This window comes from Dendrobates tinctorius, unplaced genomic scaffold, assembly GCF_039654945.1.
Source record: "Dendrobates tinctorius isolate UK_male_01 unplaced genomic scaffold, ASM3965494v1 ptg000209l, whole genome shotgun sequence".
In the NCBI taxonomy this organism is placed as follows: Eukaryota; Metazoa; Chordata; class Amphibia; order Anura; family Dendrobatidae; genus Dendrobates; species Dendrobates tinctorius.
Genome location: NW_027361876.1, coordinates 7,517,476 through 7,538,894, shown reverse-complemented (window position 1 = coordinate 7,538,894; position 21,419 = coordinate 7,517,476). Strand labels below are relative to the sequence as shown.

Sequence of the window (21,419 nt, the reverse complement as noted above, 5' to 3'; positions counted from 1 at the left end):
TGTTCATAATTACCTCCATGTTGACTATAGCCCCAATTCCAGTTGCAGAGCCACAACGCATAATGCTGCTTCACTATGGGCATGGTGTTATTTTGGAATTAGAAAAAGTTCAATTTTGGATTCATGAGACCACACCATGTTTTCCCCACATGCTTTTTGCAGTCTTGATGTAAATTTTGGCAAAAAATATGATTGCATTATATACAGGCCAGATACCTTCCAAGCAGTGGCCTGTAAGGTGAGGAGCACTGTTTGACTTTTTTAACTCAGAAAAGGCTGGATTTGAGTGCAGATGCCATGTCACGTTAAGAGAGCCCCTGATGTGCCTAAATAGTGGAATCCTCCACAAGTGACCCCATTTTGGAAACTAGATCCCTCAAGTAATGTATCTAGATGTGTGGTGAGCACCTTGAACCCCAAGGTGCTTCACAGAAGTTTATAATGTAGAGCAGTGAAAATAAAAAAAAATCTTATCTTTCCCACAAAAAATGCTTTTTTAGCCTCAATTTTTTTTATTTTCACAAGGGTAACAGAAGAAAATGGACCCCAAAATTTCTTGTGAAATTTCTTTTGAGTATGTAAGGACTGGGCAGCAGGCACCTCTACTGTGTCGGGTCTGGAACTGTGTCCAGGGTAAAGAATAGGATACCGAACAGACCTTGTTACCCGGAAGCAGGGGGCACGGCAAAGAGGAAAACGTGTGAAGCAATGGGCAGATTCCCGCTGGCGGAGACAGGGCTGGGAGGTGCGCAGCATGCTCCACAGGATGTGCAGCAGCCCTGCAACGTACCGCGGTGGGCTATACACGAGCACGCCACCGAGCCCAGCAGCAGAGGAAGAGCCGTGGGCTCCGTTAAGTTCAGTGCCGCATGCGGGCATAGGAACGAGGGCCGTGTTCAGGACTGTTCATCATGGCCCTCTTTCCCGGACAGCACACCACAGACCCTTCTTGTTAATAGACTGTACGCAGCTCCCTTGACTTTGGCTGCACAAGTTTATGGACTAATCGGCGCAACGTGTAAAAACCAGAGACCGCCCAGAAGATATACCGTGAGCTGTGGAATCTTCCCTGAAGGAATTACACCTGCTGTTACTGGGACTACATCCCTCATCGGATCATCTGCGGCTGAGGAAGCCACATGTAGGGTATCAGCGTACTCAGGACAAATTGCAAAATAACTTTTGGGGTCCAATTTCTCCTGTTACCCTTAGGTAAATAAAAAAAATCGGACCTGAAGTAATTTTTTTGTGAAAAAAAGTTAAATGTTCATTTTTTTTAAACATTCAAAAAATTCCTGCAAAGCACCTGAAGGGTTAATAAACTTCTTGAATGTGGCTTTGAGCACCTTGAGGGGTGCAGTTTTTAGAATGGTGTCATTTTTGGGTATTTTCCATCATATAGTTATAAAATTGAGAAATCGCTGGTCAACTTTTAACCCTTATAACTTCCTAACTAGAAAACCATGTATCATTTCCTTTACACTTCACAGATTATTGCTATTTTGTGTTGATATATCAAATACAAAGCTTGTGGTTGTAACGTGAAAAAATGTGGAAAAGTTCACAGGATATAAATACTTTTTCAAGGCAGTGTACAATAAATTAATCTGCATCATGTAATAATTTTTGCTTAGATTTTGGCTATTTCGTAATTGCTTCACTTTAATCCATAATTGTGCTTGCCTTATGAGAGCAGTGAAAATATTGACCTCTTGCTTCCCACCCAAATGTAATCAATTAGAGTTATTGTTAAAAGAATGTAAAAGAATTTAACATATCCATTGTTCAATCTTATCTACAGTATACCACCTGCTAGTCAAGTCCCAAATTCCAGGTTAATTTTTGTCGTCATTTATTAATCCCATATTAATATACCACTAGGGACAAACAGTTTGGGATATTTACATTTTTAAAGCAGCTTTTGAGATTAGAAAACTGTTAACAATGCAATGTGAAGAAAGATTTAGTGCAGGAAAATTGAAACTTATTCAAGGTGAAATAAAATGGAGTGCAGGAAAAACTGTAGATCTTAAAAAGTATCATTTAAATTCACAGAAACCATATCAAAAGAATCTCATAGACGAGTTAATGGGTTCTGCATCCTTAATTATACAGCACTGGCAAAAATTAAGAGACCACTTCCAAATGTTCAGTTTGTCTGATATTTCTCTTTATAGGTGCATTTTTGAGTAAAATGTAAATTATTCTTTTAATCTATAAACTTCTGACAACATGTCTCCGAATTTCCAAGCAATAAATTTTGTATTAAAATTAAAAAACAAAACAAAACAGTGCTTTAAGATCTCAAATAATGCAAAGAAAACAAGTTAATAATCATTTAGAAACAACAATACTGTTTTAACTCAGGAAGAGTTCAGAAATCAATATTTTGTGGAATAACCATGATTTTTAATCACAGCTTTCATGTGTCTTGGCATGCTTTCCACCAGTCTTTCACACTGCTTCTGTCCTCTTTCACACATCAGTGGCTCCGGTACATGTAGTGACAGTTTTCTACCGTACCGGTGACACTGACGAACGTAGACCCATTCAAATGAATGGGTCTGTGCACATGTCAGCGTGTTTTCACGGACCGTATGTCTGTGTGCAAAATACGCTGACATGTCCGTATTAACACGGACACACGGCCTGCAACACGTGCTGCACATATGCACACGGAGAACTGTTCACACTGTCCTCTGTGCTCACAGTCGGCCACCGGGAAGAAGCGGCTACAGTAAGCACTGTTCCCAGCGGCTGGTGCTGACCGTGGCTGTGATTCTTCTCTCCTGTTCTGCCGGCAGGAGAGAAGAATTAATGAAAACCCGACTTGGGGTCCCCCTCATTTTATGAACCAACCAGATGAAACTTACAGCTGGGGGCTGCCGCCCTCAGCTGTCAGCTTTAGCAAGGTTGGTTCTCAAGAATAGAGGGGTCCCCACACTGTTTTTTTATAAATAATTTTAAAAAAAACAGCGTGGGGACCCCTCTATTCTTGAGAACAAACCTTGCTGCAGCTCCCAGCTGTAAGTTTCGTCTGGTTGGTTCATAAAATGAGGGGGACTCCACGTCAGGTTTTCATTCATTCTTCTCTCCTGCTGGCAGAACAGGAGAGAAGAATCACAGCCGCGGTCAGCACCAGCCGCTGGGAACGGTGCTTACTGTAGCCGCTTCTTCCTGGCGCCGTCCGTGTTGTCCTGATGTGCCACACGGAGGTACCACGTGTCCACACAGACACACGAACAGCTCCGGTACTGGTTTTTCTGGTACCGGAATTATCTGAACGTGTGAAACTGGCCTCTGGCACAAAAATTTAAGCAGTTCTTCTTTGTTAGATGGCTTGTGACAATCCATCATCCTCTTGATTGCATTCCAGAGGTTTTAAATGGGGTTCAGGTCTGGAGAATGGGCTGCCCATGACTGGGTATTGATGTGGTGGTCTCTTAATTTTTGCCAGAGCTGTAGTATAATTTGATATTGCAGTACAGCGGAATGATCTCCTATGGTAAATTCTTAAAATGATCAATGAATGTAACCCAACCTCATATTTTTGATCCAACTGTTAACCATGTAAAAAAAACTGACCCCCCCCCCCCCCCCCCCGACATGGACAGCACTAGGACCAATATTAGGGAATTAGGATAAACATTTTTTTTCATGTGGACCAAATATTCTTGTGAAAAAAGCATAGCATGCACTAGAACCCGATTTATATGAATACATTGTAATTCTTAACATAGGAAACTGATTTTGGTCTAGTAAATTGTATAAAAATGAATGTCATAAAGATGGCATACACATGACAAGGCAGGTGAAAAATAATTTTTCTGGAAGAACATTTCTTGCATGCAAACTTAGCCTTAGAAAAACAGGACGATGGTCTTACTAATGTTATAGAAATGAGAATGACTGTTGACCACTCAGTATGCACTGCTGCTAAGATCTCAGCGGTTTGGAGAGCAGTTGGTTTAGCTTCTTCCCATTCCTTCATCAATGTTGATAACTTGAGACATCTGGCTGGGTCAGAAATCTGATGGTTCTCCAAATGAACAGAAAGTTAAATGTCACATTATATTGCAAATTTCCAATGACATGGTTGTGAATAATTTGGAAAACATCAGGAATTATACAGAGAGTCCCTGACAAATGAACACATAACTTACAAATGACCCCTAGTTACGAGCGGCGAATGTTAAAAAAAAAAAAAGTAATACGCTCCTCATCATTGAATTCTCCGCCCGCCCTCCGGTCCTCTTCTTTCCACAGGTGAGGGCAGTATCTTCAGTCTTTTCACTATAGATCAAGACTCCAAGCTGCATCCAGGCTGAAGCTCGCTGCACATCATAATGTTGCATTATCATTGCAGCCTTATGATGTACAGTAAGCTCTGGCCTTGATGAAGCATGGAAAGAGGAAGACCAGACGGTGAACAGAGGCATGGCCGGAGAGGTGAGTTAAAAAAATAATAATACTCACCTCACCTTTTCGGCTGACCCGTTGCTCTTCAACTGGTTCTCTTCCTTCCACTGTCATGCAAAAACTCTGTCATATGGATGTTGGCATTGCAACCTTATGAATCACAGTAACCTCCGAGGTCTGGGCGTGGCCGGAAGTCCTGGTCCCTAGTGAAAAGGCCAGAGATGCTGCTTGCTGTGGTGGTGTAGTAATCCCAGGCACGTGGGATGCAATGACGAGACGGGAGCCGGAGTGAGCTTAGAATGTAACTTTTTATATATATATATATATATATATATATACAGTATATATATATAGGCAGGCTATCTCGAGTAACCAACAAGCTAACATCAGCAGAGTATTTGCAGGGATCAGAACAATAATGCACAGGTAATACGATAATAACTACCCGGTCGGAACCAGTAACTAAGAGGCCACGGTATGGCCGACTACAGGTCCAGAAACTACGTTGGATTAACTACAATGTGTCACTTATCCTCCTCTGACGTCCGGCAGAGTGGAGGTCGGTGTTTCTTCAGCGTGTCAGCTGCTGGGCCCAGCCAACGAGGAGTTGGTGCAAGCTTCTGGCGTTCCTACGCTCAGGTGAAGTGTGGGCATAACAGGCCCCAGAAGAGTTCCTCTGCGTTGCGCCTCCCGACGGAGGCGGAAAGGGGACAGCCGGGGCCTGAGGCATGTAGGCTGCAGCCGCAGGCTGGGGCCGGACAGCGGCGGCCGTGGGTGGGAGCGGGCATGCCGCAACCGCGGGCTGGAGTCGAGCAGTGGCTTCCGTGGGAGGCAGCAGGCAGGCCGCAACTGTGGTCTGGAGTTGAGCAGTGGCGGCCGCGGAAGGCAGCAGACAGGTCGCAGCCGCATGCTGGAGTCGATCAATGGCGGCCGCGGGAGGCGGCAGACAGGCCGCGACCGCGGGCTGGAGTTGAGCAGTGGCTGCCGCAGTCAGCAGCGGACAGGCCGCAGCCGCGGGCTGGAGTAACGGGAGCGTTGTCGTTCGGTCGGTGCCCCGCTGCTCGAGGCTGTCTCCTCCTTGTCTGTGGTGAGTCTCTCCTCTGTCCCTCTGGTCGTCACTCACTCCTTCTGGCTGTGGCTCTCTGGCGCCACCTAGGCTCCCTGCTCCTTCTCTACCGCGCTGTCGTGTGCCCCCTGCTGGAGTTCTCAGCTCATTTTATACCTGCTCAGCCCCCACTCCTTCTAGAACTGTCTCTGGTCCATCCTCCAATTATGTCCCCTGGAAACAGTCTCCCTAGGAACCTTGGTGACAGTCTCCTTGGTTCTGGTCCGGCTACACAGCAGGGACTCTCCCTCCTACAGTGGAAAGAAGCAGAACGGATCGTGGGTGGTGATCGTCGAGGCAGCCGGAGTGGTCACAGATGAGGTAAATTTTTTTTTTTCCTGGTCCCATTCCAGCCTACATACAAATTTGGTTACAAACAAAGCTACAGAAAACGTCTAGTTCATAAACTGGGGACTTCCTGTTTCGATATGCAAACTTGGTTGATGATAAAGTTATGTAACATTGGTATGAAATTTACCATATAAATGATTTACCATATAAATGACAGGTAAAGCAGTTACTCAATGTCAAGTATACAAAACAAAAAGCTATCAAGAGAAAGCTAAGAATGCTAGACCTTTTCATCTTAGATGGAATTTTAATAAATAGGGAATACACAATAATCCCCATTCATTGGAATCTTTTGTGCTAGGAAGTATTCAGAGTAAAGCTTTCATGTACTTCTTTTTAAAGTTAATTAACACATGTCAATCAAGGAGAATTAACGATGTAGAAATTACTTACGGTGTAAGACCTAGTGGAAAACCTACATTTTTACATTTTTGCTTTGTAACCTACTGATGAGATCTGGATAACAGCATTAAGTGGACCAGTTTGGTAATAATAATATTGTTTTACGCCTTTTTTAAGTTTGAAAAATATTAAGACTTTTCCATATTGTATACTTAATACATGATCAACAGTGATGCTGGAGACACACCACTGCTGGCTGCCGAAATGTAATGTATATGCTGTAGGCTGATGTCTTCCTAGTGGACTAGTGGGTCATATTATTTACTTCCAAGTCTAGTAGCTTACAAGACTTTTTCATACACTGCATTAAATGTGAATTTCATAGGTAATAAATGTAAATGTGCTCAATATTTCATAGTTGACTGTTCACATGCAAAAGAAATCTATAATCAAGTTTTTGCCACCTAATCAGCAAACTAGCGTGGAGAAAGAGATCCCGATTCCAGCAATTTATGACTTAATATACTACTTGCTGTAGTTTTGATATAATCACTGTTTTATCAGCAGGAGATTATCAGTATAGGACTAGCAAACCTGCTGTGGTTGGCAGCTTTCTGTCTGTGTACAGTGTACACAGAAAGCTGCCAATCAGTGGTGTGGGCAGGGTTATAGGTTAGAGCTCAGCATTCAGAGAACTGCCAGATCTGCAGCAGATAGAACAGTGATTTTATCAAAACGGCAGTAAGCAGCCCAGTAAGTGATACATCGCTGGAATTGGGGTCTCTGTCTCTACATCATGCTGCCCTCAGATGTAATAGAAAAATCTGGTGACAGGTTCCCTTTAAGCATGATGCATATTAACTAATAATGTGTTTCTAAATACGTGAAATATAATCTTTTATTTTCAAAGGCAGAGTGAACGAAGACGTAGTTCTGTGGTATTAAGCATACCTGGACTGGAAGTATTCCCAGGAGATCTCCTGGTATCAGATGGTGCCTCTGACTACATGTATCAGGCCTCATGGCTTCCAAACAGTGGTATGAATATGTCCAACCTGAATCAGGTTTTAGAGATTTATTTTCCACACTCACTGAATTGTGCTGACCTAGGAGCTGAGGGAACTGAGACAAATTGACTTTTGGCTAACCATGATAGAGAACACTCCAGAATTGCCCCAATGTAACCTACTTGCCCCAATGTAACCTACTTGCCCCAATGTAACCTACTTGTCGGTAGCTTTTTTCTATTATTTGTACTGATACGTCTCCAATTCTGCTGGCAGATTGAATTGCTACACCAGCTCATAGGTTTGGTCCAAAGTGCTAACTGTGTTCTGCACTTCCTTCGGCCACGTCCTATAGTTCCTAGATATGTGACAGAACCGTCCTTGACTTACCAGCTCTATTCTGTATCTCTATAGCTTAATAAGGTGAAAAGGAAATGATAAATGCTGATTGTTTTTTAGCCATAAGTAAAAAGTTAGCGAAAAACATGAGCTCCTGGTTCTGCTATAGCTGGGGCGATCGTCATAATTTATAGTTATTCCTATTTATAAGCATTAAAGTGGATGTATGAGACTAAAAACCCATATTTGTTCACCAGTACCTTTGTTGTCCCTGGGCTCCAACTATTATATGCTTATAGCCATTACCTCCAAATGGGTGGAATGGGCTGCTTTGGACAATTCCGCTACTGTGCATAATAGGAACCCTCTGAGATCTTCATATAACCAAGCATCACCTAATGCAAGTGGTTTCATGGAAGCAACCAACCGTGTGCGGATAGATACAAATCACATATTATGCACCTACTACTAGTGAAGCATTAATATCTGACACATATTCATGTCTATGTTATAGTACAAGCTGCTTTTCTTTTATTAAACAGATGCCAAGAAACCAAAATGGCCGTTCTCTAAGAAAGCATCGGTAAGAATTTCATTTTTTTTTTCCTAATTAATTAAAGAGATATTTATGTATTTTTCTGTATTGCTTTAAGGCTCATTCAGACGTCGGTTTTTCGTGTATGAGTTCTATCCGTGGTTTTCACAGAACTCATACCTGCTATAGTAGTCTATAGAGTTGTCCATGTGAGGGAAGGCCAGGGCTATAGTCATGGCTGACAACACTGATGTATTTGTGCCCTGGCCTCTCAGCACATGAAAATAGTGTCCATTACTCTGCATACCTGTGGCTCCATCTTCTGCGCCGTCAGGGTCCTCTCTGCTTTACAGAAGATTCCCTATAGACGGTACCGCATAAATAGAGACACAATCCATCTCAACTTTCAAATGCACAACTTTACTGGTTACTTTACGCAGCACATCCATATTCTTCACAGCATTAACAACAGGTTCCGCTTTGTACATTTCTTCCTCTTTCCCTGCACTTCTCTGTCTGTCACACAGCACGTACCCGGCTCGGACTGTATCGTACAGTTCCTCAGCATCCTCCCTGTTCAGCTCTGCTACAGTTAGATGCTCCCTAGTCTGTTTTGCCGCAGACCTGAGAGTATCAGCCTCTGAAGTGAGCTGCCACATCGTGAGTGACCTGCCCTTCCGTACTGTCTCCTGTGGTGACGCAGCCTCCTCCCAGTCCAAACTCATTGCATCTGGGGGATCCCTCAGCCGTTTCACCCCGGATCTGAGTACATCAGCCCATGCAATAAGTTGCCACATTATGGAGCCACCTGTGTCCCCGCACTGCCACTGTTTCTGTCTTAAGCTTCTGTTCCAGGACTGCTGTGGCCCGCTGCTGTTCTGGCCTGCTGCTATTTTGGCCTGGTGCTGCAGATGGCTGGGTTTCTCCCTTGATAAATGTTGCATGGTCACTGCTATCATTCCGTGCTCTATAGCCCATGAGGCGGTTTGGGCACCCTGGCCCGACTAACTACTTTGAGGAAGTTCTCCCACTCTTTGCTGCAGCTGACCCCTCCTATATTAACTGCTTTCTAACTGGTTTCACTACTACTATATTACATCTACCATACTGCCCCCATCTAGTGGCGAGAAAGGGGTACTACACTTTCCCTAATAGCAGGTACACGAAATAACAAATATATACATTGCATTATGTACATTGTTATAGCACTAAGAAAGAGAGTGGGGTATTACACGGTCCCGGTACACCCCTTACATCCACATGCCCGAGTGTTTTGCAGACTGAGTGGTCGAGACAAAATCACAACAGATTTTGATTTGAGTATTTGATTCTCAAATCAATTTCACCAATAAAAGTCTACGTGCCCAAGAAAATGTCAGACGGCACTCAGATGCCACCTTTGTGCTCTCTGTATCTTAATGAATGTTTGATATGAGAAGCCTGAGAAAGATTCACAAATATTTTTTAGCATCTGAGAAAAATTGCTGATCTCTGATGGTAAAAATTGCCATTCTGATTGCTGACCAAACTCTGGTGAAACGCTACTAAAAAATACTGATTAAACTTTTTTTTTTGCATATAAGCACAATGGGTGTTGTCTGAATGAGGCCTTAGTTCTCAGAATGGTATAAATACCCTTTCTAAGCTTTCGATATGAGGGAGGTCTTTGGGTAACTATGGTTCTAGTTTTGTGATGGGAATCCAACCTACCATGGCATAATTTAATTGACTTTAAAGCTTATAGCAGGTGGTTACAATTTCAATCTTTGAGCCCCGAAACCACCACTAAACATATTTGTCCTCCTAGACATTATTGTGGCCTACCATGGATATGCTTATAGAGTAACATTGTTATTTCACTTTCATTTGAAAAATCAATAGTGTCCATGAAAATCAGAAACTTTGTAATATATTTTATCAGGAAGCTGAATAAAATGATACCTTGATATCTGCAATCCAATGTCTTATTTCAGAGAAATGTTGTGTTTTTCGTCTTACCAAGTAAATGAGCAGTTAAGATCTATGGGCCAGACATAGATCTCCCTGAGCTTATTTTAAATTAAATGGGACATTACTAGTGTGAGTAATTTAGATCAGGAGAGCAGACTGTCATTCATTACATCTTATACTGGTGATGCCCCATTTCAATTAATTTAAGCTCTGCAGGCAGATTCTTGGCGAGATCCACCCATAGATCCTAACAGCTCATTTACATATTAAGAAAATTGTGGATTTCTCTGAAATAAGACGTTGGATCACAAACATAAATGCCAATGCGAATATAGACAATCTAGGAGGGTTGATCCTACTGACAGATTCTCTTTAAAGTTTTAGGCATCTGTCGCATGGATTACAGAAAGTGGTAATAAATTCAAAGTGGAAACGAGAGATGGATGAAAGAACGATAGAAATAGGGAGAATGTGTTGTTAATGGTGAAGATGGACTTTGAAGTGTTATTTTGAGATTAGGCCTGATATATACATAATACACACTCAAGGGCAATAGCATGTAACTAATAGCCCAAATAATGAAGCGATCCAATCAATATTATGTAATAAAATCACACAATTTTTATTTGATGAGACAAAAATTAAAAAGACTACATATCATTTTACATAATGTACCCCAAGGGGGAATTGCACAGCCCAAGATACTATAATCAAAACAATAAGTGTACATACATGACACAATAAATAACCATCAAATACCTCATACAATTGCTATAATCCTCATAATTCTCACTATAAAAAACTATCAAGGGTTGACATTACTGAATGAAGCAAGAGGGCGAAACGCGCGTCGGGGCGCGTGGGATTTTTGCACAGCACCATGATTACCGTCACACCTCGGCTAAGGTAATTAGGATCTATACCTATATTGCTTTTATGCGGTAACTGTTGTTCAGTTATAGAGACCTGGTAGCAGGCTATTTAGAAACTGGCATTATTTTATGCTTTCTAGCTATGATCATTTCAGGATATGCTGCTATTATCTTTGGGTATGCAGCTGATATTGTAGATGCTATTTACTAGACCTTCTGGGGTCATTTTGGCACTGATATAACTAAATTCAGTAATGTCAACCCTTGATAGTTTTTTATAGTGAGAATTATGAAGATTATAGCAATTGTATGAGGTATTTGATGGTTATTTATTGTGTCATGTATGTACATTTTTTGTTTTGATTATAGTATCTTGGGCTGTGCAATTCCCCCTTGGGGTACATTATGTAAAATGATATGTAGTCTTTTTAATTTTTGTCTCATCAAATAAAAATTGTGTGATTTTATTACATAATATTGATTGGATCGCTTCATTTTTTGGGCTATTAGTAACATCCTATTGCCCTTGAGTGTGTATTATTGTGGAAGAAGTGCCAATATAGTATATTTGAAGGACACTTTAGTGTGTTAATGTGATATATACATAGTAGTGGACCAGTTTGGTATCCAACCGTAAGAATTTTGAATTGTAATTTTATGTAAATGGTGACTGAGGTGGAAAACAATGGAAGCAAAAAAATCATAATTCAAATATTTTTTTTTTAAGCAGAGATGCAGGTTTTAGTAGTCAAGGCAGGACATAATGAGGCCAGAAACTAGCATTTTAGTTGAGTCACGATTGAAAATGTTTTTACTCTTTATTCTTTCATAGTTCATCAAGGGCAAGCAAAAGCAAAGCTCTGACTTGGAGAACTGTTTGCTAATGTTCAAGGTCTCAGATTTCACAGAATACGAATTCACTAATATTAAGGTATTGTAAGAAAATATTAACTGCTGTAGCCAATAGACAAGAGCGAATCGATTTAATGCTAATCGAATTTGTGTAATATTTTTAACTATTTGCTGTGCTGAACTTGGCAAATGTGAGCAATTTGCAATTCACTTTGCTTGATTAAGAAAAGTCTGAAATCACCACTGCCTTTTTACACAATGCAGAAGATTGCATCAGCCGGAGAAGGCTCATAGGAAATCGGTGACAGACGGGTGGGCTTCTACATAATGACTTGCAAATATCACATCACATAGAGTAACATATCCAATCAGAAGGATCTATCGTAGCCTGTATAAAAGCAGAGGCAGGAAATGCAGAAGCTATCACATCCTACATCTTGGCAATAGTGATAGGGATAGAAAACCATAAAACAGTGATCATGCAGTACAGATAATGTATGATAGCCCAGAAGTGAAGAACAGTTGCCATCTATTTACACATAGCCATATATGTTGAAATCCCCATATATGTTGAAATCCCTTTGATATTATTAAGGATGTGTTAGCGTTAGAGTTTGAAAAGGTTTGGATACAGTTATATACATCTTTTCAAAGCATCTCGAGTTTGATTCGTAATGGGTCTTGTTTTTAAAAGAATTTAATGAAGCTGGTGAATTTACATTTCATATGATTTGTTCATCTCTATCAACCAATTATGAAAAATCCAAAATTACTATGTAATTTCCATACCCGGATATTTATTTTACTCATTTATACAGCGCCATTAATTCCACAGCGCTTTACATACATTATCGGCACTGTCCCCGATGGGGCTCACAATCTAAATTCCCTATCAGTCTGTCTTTAGAATGTGGGAGGAAACCCACGCAAACACGGGGAGAACATACAAACTCCTTGCAGATGTTGTCCTTGGTGGGATTTGAACCCAGGACCCCAGTGCTACAAGTCTGCAGCGCTAGCCACTGAGCCACCATGCATGTTAAGTTCATATTAAATATTTAATTGAAATATACAAATTTTAGTTTATGTTGTATGGCTTATATATTCTTTACAGGTGTATTTCAGGGTCATGATATCTTCCAAATAGATGAGAGTACACTTGGCACTCATCAATCTTCTAGAAATGTTTCTTTTAGTTTAAACAGTGCATTCAACATGAAGGCTAGTGGTGGCTTTCTTCCTCTAATACAACATGATGGCCATTTCGCTTCGATTCACTGGATAAAACGTCATCTGGGACATGAAATAGCGATCGTGCTATAGTAGGAGATAGAAGTCTGCTCTGGCCCTCATGTTGAAAGCATGGTTTTCATAAATAAAAGAAACATTTTCAGATGCCTGGTGAGTGTCATCCCATATTATGTCATTTCATCTATTTACAAGGTATTCTAGACTCATGTAAACTCTTCGTTAGGCGCCACCTGTTTTGGTTGAAAGAGCCGCACTGACATTTCACTGGACACTGCCCAATACTGCTGAAGTAGTGCTGACTTTCTTGGTGTATAAAAATAGTGTTATATACTTGTCCTGGGTATCTCAGTCTCTGATCCCTTCTCCTGGGTCTGCCACCCATTGTTGTGCTCCACAACAGGTTTTGCAGGTTGTCCAGCATGGATCAATGACATCATCTCCCTAGACCTATTTAAGTCCCATTGACACACATCTGTCTTGGCATTGAGACTCTTATGTTCCTTGTTTGGTCTTCTCTATGATCTGTACTACTGTGTTTCAAATCACAACCATCCCTGCAGATCTACACTCCATCTGTCAGCTCCTAAATTTACAGCTAGTCCTTGCCTCCAAGATACCAACGTCTGAGGGCCGCGTGCCCACCCGGACAAGAGGCTTAACTGATCCATCTCACCTGGTGATCCCCTTACAAATAGTATTTCAGGTTGAAGTTCCCTTATTTGCTTTTGTTTGGTGAAAGTCAAAAAAGTAGTGTACATGTTCCTGATATTCAACAAGTCTAGCTTCCACTTCAAAATGTGCAGTTCCTGTAAAACTCCTGATAGTAAAATATGGAACCAGAACTAAAAGTACAAGTACAAATAGGACAATTGGCCGACTATATCAGTATACTGTTGCCAATATATTACACAGTTGTTTGTACAAAGTAATAGCCATTGTCCCCTCATACAAGGTTTATTTTCCCCATGGCCACTTTGTGTAAAGCCCCCGTCACACATAGCGACGCACCAGCGATCCCGACAACGATATGACCTGGTCAGGATCGCTGGTGTGTCGTTACATGATTGCTGGTGAGCTCCCAAACAGGCAGATCTCACCAGCTATCAGGACCAGCGACGACACGAGTAACAAGCGCGTGCGTCGCTTAGTTATCCGCTGTGTACCTTTTAATACCAGCGTGCTGGCGCTGAGAGCTGGTATCCAAGGTAAACAACGGGTAACTAAGCGCGTGCGGCACTTAGAAACCCACTGTGTACCTTGGATACCAGCTCCCAGCGTGAGCACGCTGGTATCCAAGGTACACAGCGGGTAACTAAGCGACGAGCATGCCTAGTTACCCGCAGTTTACCTTGGATACCAGCTCCCAGCGTCTGCTTACAGCACGGGGAGCTCGCTGATCGATGGTCTCCCGCTGCCACACGCAGCGATGCGTGCTGGCCAGCGGGAGACAAACGATCAAAAAAAAGGCCCAGGACATTCGAGCACAATCAGCGATACCCGGCGGGGGGGCTGGTCAGTGTCACATACAGCGAGATTGCTGCTGAGATCGCTGATGCGTCACAAAACTTGTGACTCAGCAGCGATCTCGCTAGCGATCTCGCTAGCGATCTCGCTGTGTATGACGGGGGCTTTAGGTCAGGTTGCCACCCGTGTCAACAGCTCAGACAACAATAGTTTCATTTTGCACTGTGACAAATTAGTAATATGGGTCTCCCTCCCAGGGCTGTGGGGCACTCGGTACCGGGCCCGTTGGTTTCAATGGGAGTTGTCACGGTAGCTGTGACCCGGTCCGTGGCCCTGGGCGTCCATTGTAAAAGGGAAATGTTGAGCGTGTGGATGATGATTAAAGTTTATACTGGATGATTCGTGACGCCACCTGACGCAACTATATATAAGAAAGTTTGTAATACATTCCAAGTTCATGATCACTGCAGTTCAAATTTTCATAATACTGATGCCAAAAACTAGGCAAAAAGAAAACTGAAGAAAAACATGCTAAACAAAACAAAAAGGCACAATGGTGCTAATACCCTCCTGGGTAACAGTTTAGTTATTTATTTGTGGGCATGTTCCTTAGTAGTGGTCTCCTCCTGGGGTGGTGGAAGCTGATTTCTTTGGCTGCTTCCAGGGGAGAACTTCTGATTTTCCTCTTCCTGTGGGTGGTCTACAAATTGCAGGTATTCCTTCTCCCAAGGAGTTAGGTTAGTGGCTGCCTGTGCAAATGGGGTGGCAGCTGATGGAACTGCTGCCGGTGATATAGCAGGGGTAGCAGCTTGTAACAATGGATGTTGTACCTCAGCTCCAGGTGGTATCTCTGCTGCCTTGGCTTTTGGTCTGACCGCTGGTGAAACTTTTGCCTCTGGCCGCTTGTAGGGTGAAACGCGGGGATCATGAATCTCTGGAAGGGGGAACCCATGATGCATAGTAACACCCATCAGCTGCTCAGACTCCTCTGCTGAAATCAGAAGATGTCGAATGGGACGCGCTTGCTCCAGCCTTACTCTTTTCAGCTGGGACTTCTTCCATTTCCCCATCGCAGTCAGCTTAGTGCTTTTGAATTGAGAACACAGCTCCTCCATTTGTCCCATGCGGGGTACTGGCCCGTTGCACGCGGTGTACGGGAACTCAGGGGGCAACCCGGTTGCAGGGGTGGCGGCCGTACCTGATGCTTCCCAGTGGTGTTGTGTCAGCTCCGGTGCAGGCATCGGGTGGCAGCGAGTGGCAGAGGTGGTGACTGGAGCTGCCTGGTCACAGGCGAGAGACGGTGGTTGAGCGGATGGCGTCTCCGGGTCCGCAAGGGCCTCCGGTGTGACCTGCGCAGCCGCGCTAGGTCCAGGCAGGAGTTCAGCTTCTTCCTGCTCTGCTCCCGTGCCCTCCGGTAACTCTTCCTGGCAGACAGCGCTCAGCAGCGGTTGCAGCGGGGAGATGGTGACAGGTGCTGCCTGGGGGAGAACCAGTGCATCGGCGGTGGGTAAAGGTGGTGAAGGTACTGCTGGTGTAGGCCCCGCCTGAGCGCGCTGCAGGTTCAGGGTCCAAAGAGCCTCCTGTTTTAGCCGCAGGCAGTGGGTCAGCTGGGCAATTTCGTCCTCTAGCTGCTGGCGGTCCATGGTGGAAGCGGGGTTGGAGCCTTCAATCAGTGTGCCGAGGAAGATCAGCTCAGCCTACTCGCGCTCTTCAGGTCTCCGTGCTTCTTCCAATATGGCGTCCTGGCGTTCTCTCTCCTTCCCGGGCTCCTTTCCCGTCACAGGGCTTCGCTCCTCCTTCTGGGGGCGGCGTCTTCTTCCCCTACCTCCATACCAAGCCAGTATACGAACCCCTCTGGGGGTGGGCCATGTTTCTGTAGCATAGAAGTTTAGGCAGGGGAGGCCCAGGACAGTTCGCGCTCTTTTCTTAGAACCACCCATGTTGTCACGCCCTTCTTCACCGCGCCGGCGGCCATTTTGAGAGTCCATTTTACAGTCTATAATTGTGGTTATTTTGCACATTCTCAGCTATTAAGTCCAATAAATCTTCGGCACACAGAACCCGGTGGCACCAAGCTTCGTGATCCTGTTCGTGACGCCAAAAATGGGTTGCCCTCCCAGGGCTGTGGGGTACTCGGTACCGGGCCCGTTGGTTTCAATGGGAGTTGTCACGGTAGCTGTGACCCGGTCCGTGGCCCTGGCCGTCCATTGTAAAAGGGAAATGTTGAGCGTGTGGATGATGATTAAAGTTTATAAGTGGATGATTCGTGACACCACCTGTGGTGTTCGGCAATGAAGATGTTAAGCCGACGCTGCAGACAGATCCTCTGGGACAGATGGTGTGGTGCAGCAATGATGGTGTAGCTCTCCACAGGCAGGGCTGGAGTCCCAGGGCAGTGTAGATGAAGAGCTAGGGAGGAGAGCGTAATCGTGCAGTGTTAAGCACAGAGATGTAGCAGTGCTGAGTGGGTTGGCGCAAGAATAAGCAGAGGACACCAGGGCATGTAGTTCCAAAGCTTTACTCACAGTCTGTTGTGCATACAGGTGCCCGCCTCGGTGCTGTGTCCTCCAGGTCAGGGGCTCAGCCAACCTCCAGGCAAGATGAAGTACTCCGTTCCAACACTCCGCCAACATGTGCCTTTCCTGAACGTCTCCCTTCTAGCGCCTATTTGAAGTACTCACAGTACTGAGTTACACTGGAGTTCCTCCATTCAGATGTTCTTAGAACTCTACTTGTACGGCAGACAGCTGTAGCCTGCTTCGGGGACTCCTTGCTACTAAGTCCCGGCTTACTCTCATTGCTGTTGTGCCCTCAAGTCTTGTATGGGAATAAAGTGGTGACAACTTCTATTCCTCCGGTGTCTGCTGCAGGATCCTTAGTATCCATACAACCTCGGGGACCGGACCCCGGCCATGTGCTGAGAACTTGAGGAAGGGATCTGCTCTAACCCTAATCCTTAGTTCTCTTCTTCTCCTTACGTTCTGCACCAAAACTATCTTTCTTATGGAGAATCAGGCTTTCTAAATATCTCTTTCCTGTGCCAGCAGACCCAGGTCACTGAGGTCTGCTGCAGCACTACCTTCAATCCATCCCACTCAGGGGATCTTCTCTCACAGACTGACCTAGTCAGACTGACCTTGTCCTAATGAGCTCCCGCTCTCTTGTGCAGGCTAAGGTCCACCCACCTCCCAGCACTCTTCGTGTTCCAAGCAGGGAGCCACCAAAGGTGCTTTGCTACACTACTATGTTGTGTGGGATGCAGGTGTTGGAGTGTGGTCAGGTGTCTCCACCTTACCTGAATTGTGGGGTACCACACCTCAGGAGGAGGTGCAGTACTTCTGTGGTGACTGAACCCTCAGGGGCGCCACAAATATCATACACCACGGTGTGTGATAAGAGAAATAATGTAGAAAAGGTCATCATCACCATGACAAAAGCTATTCCAGTTACGGTAAGTTATTACCGTACTAAACTTCTAATTCTCCTATTTCTGATTTATAGGATAAAAGCTGGGATGAAATCCGAAGTACACAGAATATAGAGAACAAACAGATAATAAGATCTTCAAACAGAAAAAGGCAAGAGGCAATATGGGAACTTTTCACCTCCGAATGTTCTTACTTTTTAGAACATTTACTAGTTCTCAAGAGGGTGAGTTTGATGTAATCTTGATATAATTATTTTGCATGCGAGTATTCAGTATATATTGATTAATGAGTTTACCTGGAACCCTAAAGCCCCCGTCACACACAATGATCTCGCTAGCGAGATCGCTGCTGAGTCACAAGTTTTGTGACGCAACAGCGATCTCACCAGCGAGATTGCTGTGTGTAACACTTACCAGCGACCGGCCCCCCTGCCGGGTATCGCTGATCTTCCTGGATTGGCCAGGACATTTTTTTGATTGCTGGTCTCCCGCTGGCAAGCACGAATCGCTGCGTGTGGCAGGCGGGAGACCATTGATCAGCGAGCTGGTGCTGGTATCTAAGGTACACATCGAGTTTCTAAGAGGCGTTCAGTGCTTAGAAACCCGATGTGTACCTTAGTTACCAGCGCGCTGGTGCAGGGAGCTGGTAACCAAGGTACACATCGGGTTTCTAAGTGCCGATGTGTACCTTCGTTACCAGCTCCCTGCACCAGCGCGCTGGTAACTAAGGTACACAGTGAGTAACTAAGCGACGTGCGTCGCTTGTTACCCGCGTGTCGCTGGTGCTGATCACTGGTAAAGCTGCATGTTTGGCAGCTCACCAGCGATCATGTAGCGACACACCAGCGATCCTGACAAAGTTCATATCGTTGTCGGGATCGCTGGTGAGTCGCTATGTGTGACGGGGCCCTAAGATTAAGTGATTAATGGAAATTGGTGTTGATACTGTTGTTATTTTCCCAAAATCGCGATTGCAGCCTGGTATATTTTACTCTGAAGTTGACTTTTAAAAGCTGGCCAGGGACTATGTGTTTCGGCTGACTGGTCCGAGCCAGGTCCCAAGATGGCTTCTCCTCGCTCTCATCCCTATGTCTGACTGGTCTCTCCCTATGAACAAACATCAGGAGAGACCTGTTAGTCAAATGGAGCAGGGTTGGAAGAAGCTGACGGAGACTTGCCTTGGACTAGTCATCTGAGACACACAGTACCCGGCCTACAAAGTATGTTTACTCTGAAACGCGTTTCATAGGACACATACCTGTCTAGCGCACATAAGGAAAAAATTCCCAAAAATTCAAAAAAAAACACATTTGAAAGGTAACTCACCAAAACCCTGACTTAGGCCGGTTTCACATTAGCGCTTTTTCAGCGCGCGCACGGCCGGGGGTAGCTCCGCCCCCGAGCCGGCTCTCTGCCCGGCGTGCCCGCCCCTTGCTTGTAGCGCCACCTACTAGCGGACAGCGGCGCCTGCGATCGGCGCACCCTATCTTTAGCATAGGGTGCGCAGATCGTGCGCAGGCCGTGCGCTAGTTGCGCTTTGACCTGCGCTGCGCACTTTTGATGGTGCGCCGTGCGCGCCAAAATCTGAAAAGTTTGATTTTGGCGCGCACGGCGCACCGTCAAAAGTGCGCAGCGCAGGTCAAAGCGCAACTAGCGCACGGCCTGCGCACGATCTGCGCACCCTATGCTAAAGATAGAGTGCGCCGATCGCAGGCGCCGCTGTCCGCTAGTAGGCGGCGCTACAAGCAAGGGGCGGGCACGCCGGGCAGAGAGCTGGCTCGGGGGCGGAGCTACCCCCGGCCGTGCGCGCGCTGAAAAAGCGCTAATGTGAAGCCGGCCTAATGCAGTCGCACAGCCAGTGTCTGATTCATACTGCCCGCGGATTGGGCAATATGCATGTGATGACCAGTTCCATTTAAACTAATAATTCTGTATAACCAATCTAGTTTATCAGTCTACTAAAGTCATCATGATAGAAAGTCTGTATTCCCTGGGTGACATCTTAATAATATACAGTTGTGGACAAAAGTATTGACACCCCTGCAATTCTGTCAGATAATACTCAGTTTCTTCCTGAAAATGATTGCAAACACAAATTCTTTGGTATTATTATCTTCATTTAATTTGTCTTAAATGAAAAAACACAAAAGAGAATGACGCAAAAAGCAAAACATTGATCATTTCACACAAAACTCCAAAAAATGGGCCAGACAAAAGTATCATTGCAATCATTTTCAGGAAGAAACTGAGTATTATCTGACAGATTTGCAGGGGTGTCAATACTTTTGTCCACAACTGTAGGTATCATATTGTGACTCGCCCCCAGAGACCGTGGGGTACTCAGTGTCGGGCCTGTTGATTACAATGGGAGATGTCACAGTGGCAATGACCCGGTCCGTGGCCTCAGGCGGTCAATGTAAAAGGGGTTGAGTGATGGGGATAAAGTCATTGAGATGATTCATGACGCCACCTGTGGTTTCTGGTCAGTTTGACCAGCGCTGCAGGGTTGCTTCTCTGGGACAGATGGTGTGGTGCAGCAATGATGTTGTAGCCCTCCACAGGTAGGGCTGTAGTCCCAGTGCAGAGTAGAGGAGGTTGGCAAAGGAGGAGATAGTGAGGAGAAACAGATGGTGCAGTGTTAGCCACAGAGATGTAGCAGTGCTGAGTGGGTTGGCGCAGGAAGAAGGCACTGAGACAGATGAATGCAGTTCCAGTTCTTTTACTCACGTTCTTGGCACAGGGCTCAGCCAACTCCCAGGCAGACGGAATTAACCTTTCCAGCTCTCCCTTTCGTGTGCCTGTTCTGAACGTCTCCTTTCTAGCGCTTATACCAAAGTACTTGTAGTTGTGTGTTAAACCCAAGTTCCTCCTCTCAGATGTTCCTTGGAACTCTACTCGCATGACAAGTGACTGTAGCCTGCCTCGGGGACTCCATCCGTCATGTCCCGGCTCACACATAGGTTGCCACCGTGTCTTTGAGTCTTTTGTGGGAATAGAGTGGTCACAGCTCCTATTCCTCCGGTGTCTGCTGCTGGAACATTAGTTTCACAAACAGCCTCAGGGACCGGACCCCGACCATGCGCTTCAAACTTGAGGAACGGTTTTGCTCTGACCCTAGTCCTTAGTTCTCTTCTTCTCCTTACGTTAATCTTTCTTCCTTCTGAAGAATCAGGCTTTCTATTTCTCTTTCCCGTGCCAGCAGCTCCAGGTCACTGAAGTCTGCAGCAGCACCTCCTTCACTCCATCCCTCTCAGGGGATCTTCTCTCACAGACTGACCCTTTCCTAATATTCTCCCACTCTATTGTGCAGTCTAAGCTCCACCCACCTCCCAGCACTCTTCGTGTTCCAAGCAGGGATCCACCAAAGGTGCTTTGCTACACTACTATGTTGTGTGGGATGCAGGTGTTGGAGGCTGGTCAGGTGTTCCCATCTTACCTGGAGAGTGGGATACTACACCTCAAGAGGAGGTGCAGTACCTCTGTGGCGACTGAACCCTCAGGGGCG

At 44.9% G+C, this 21,419-nt stretch overlaps 1 protein-coding gene across 4 annotated transcripts in view; it reads left to right on the top strand.

Moving 5' to 3' along the window:
* The window catches only part of PLEKHG7 (pleckstrin homology and RhoGEF domain containing G7), a 92,777-nt gene that overhangs the window by 51,290 nt on the left and 20,068 nt on the right, over positions 1-21,419 (top strand). For all 4 annotated transcript variants that reach the window (XM_073554272.1, XM_073554270.1, XM_073554273.1 and 1 more), the window contains exons 5-8: positions 7,128-7,255; positions 8,106-8,146; positions 11,753-11,851; positions 17,989-18,138. In XM_073554272.1, the coding sequence (XP_073410373.1) occupies positions 7,128-7,255; positions 8,106-8,146; positions 11,753-11,851; positions 17,989-18,138 (418 nt within the window). The remainder of the gene's footprint in view (positions 1-7,127; positions 7,256-8,105; positions 8,147-11,752; positions 11,852-17,988; positions 18,139-21,419) is intronic.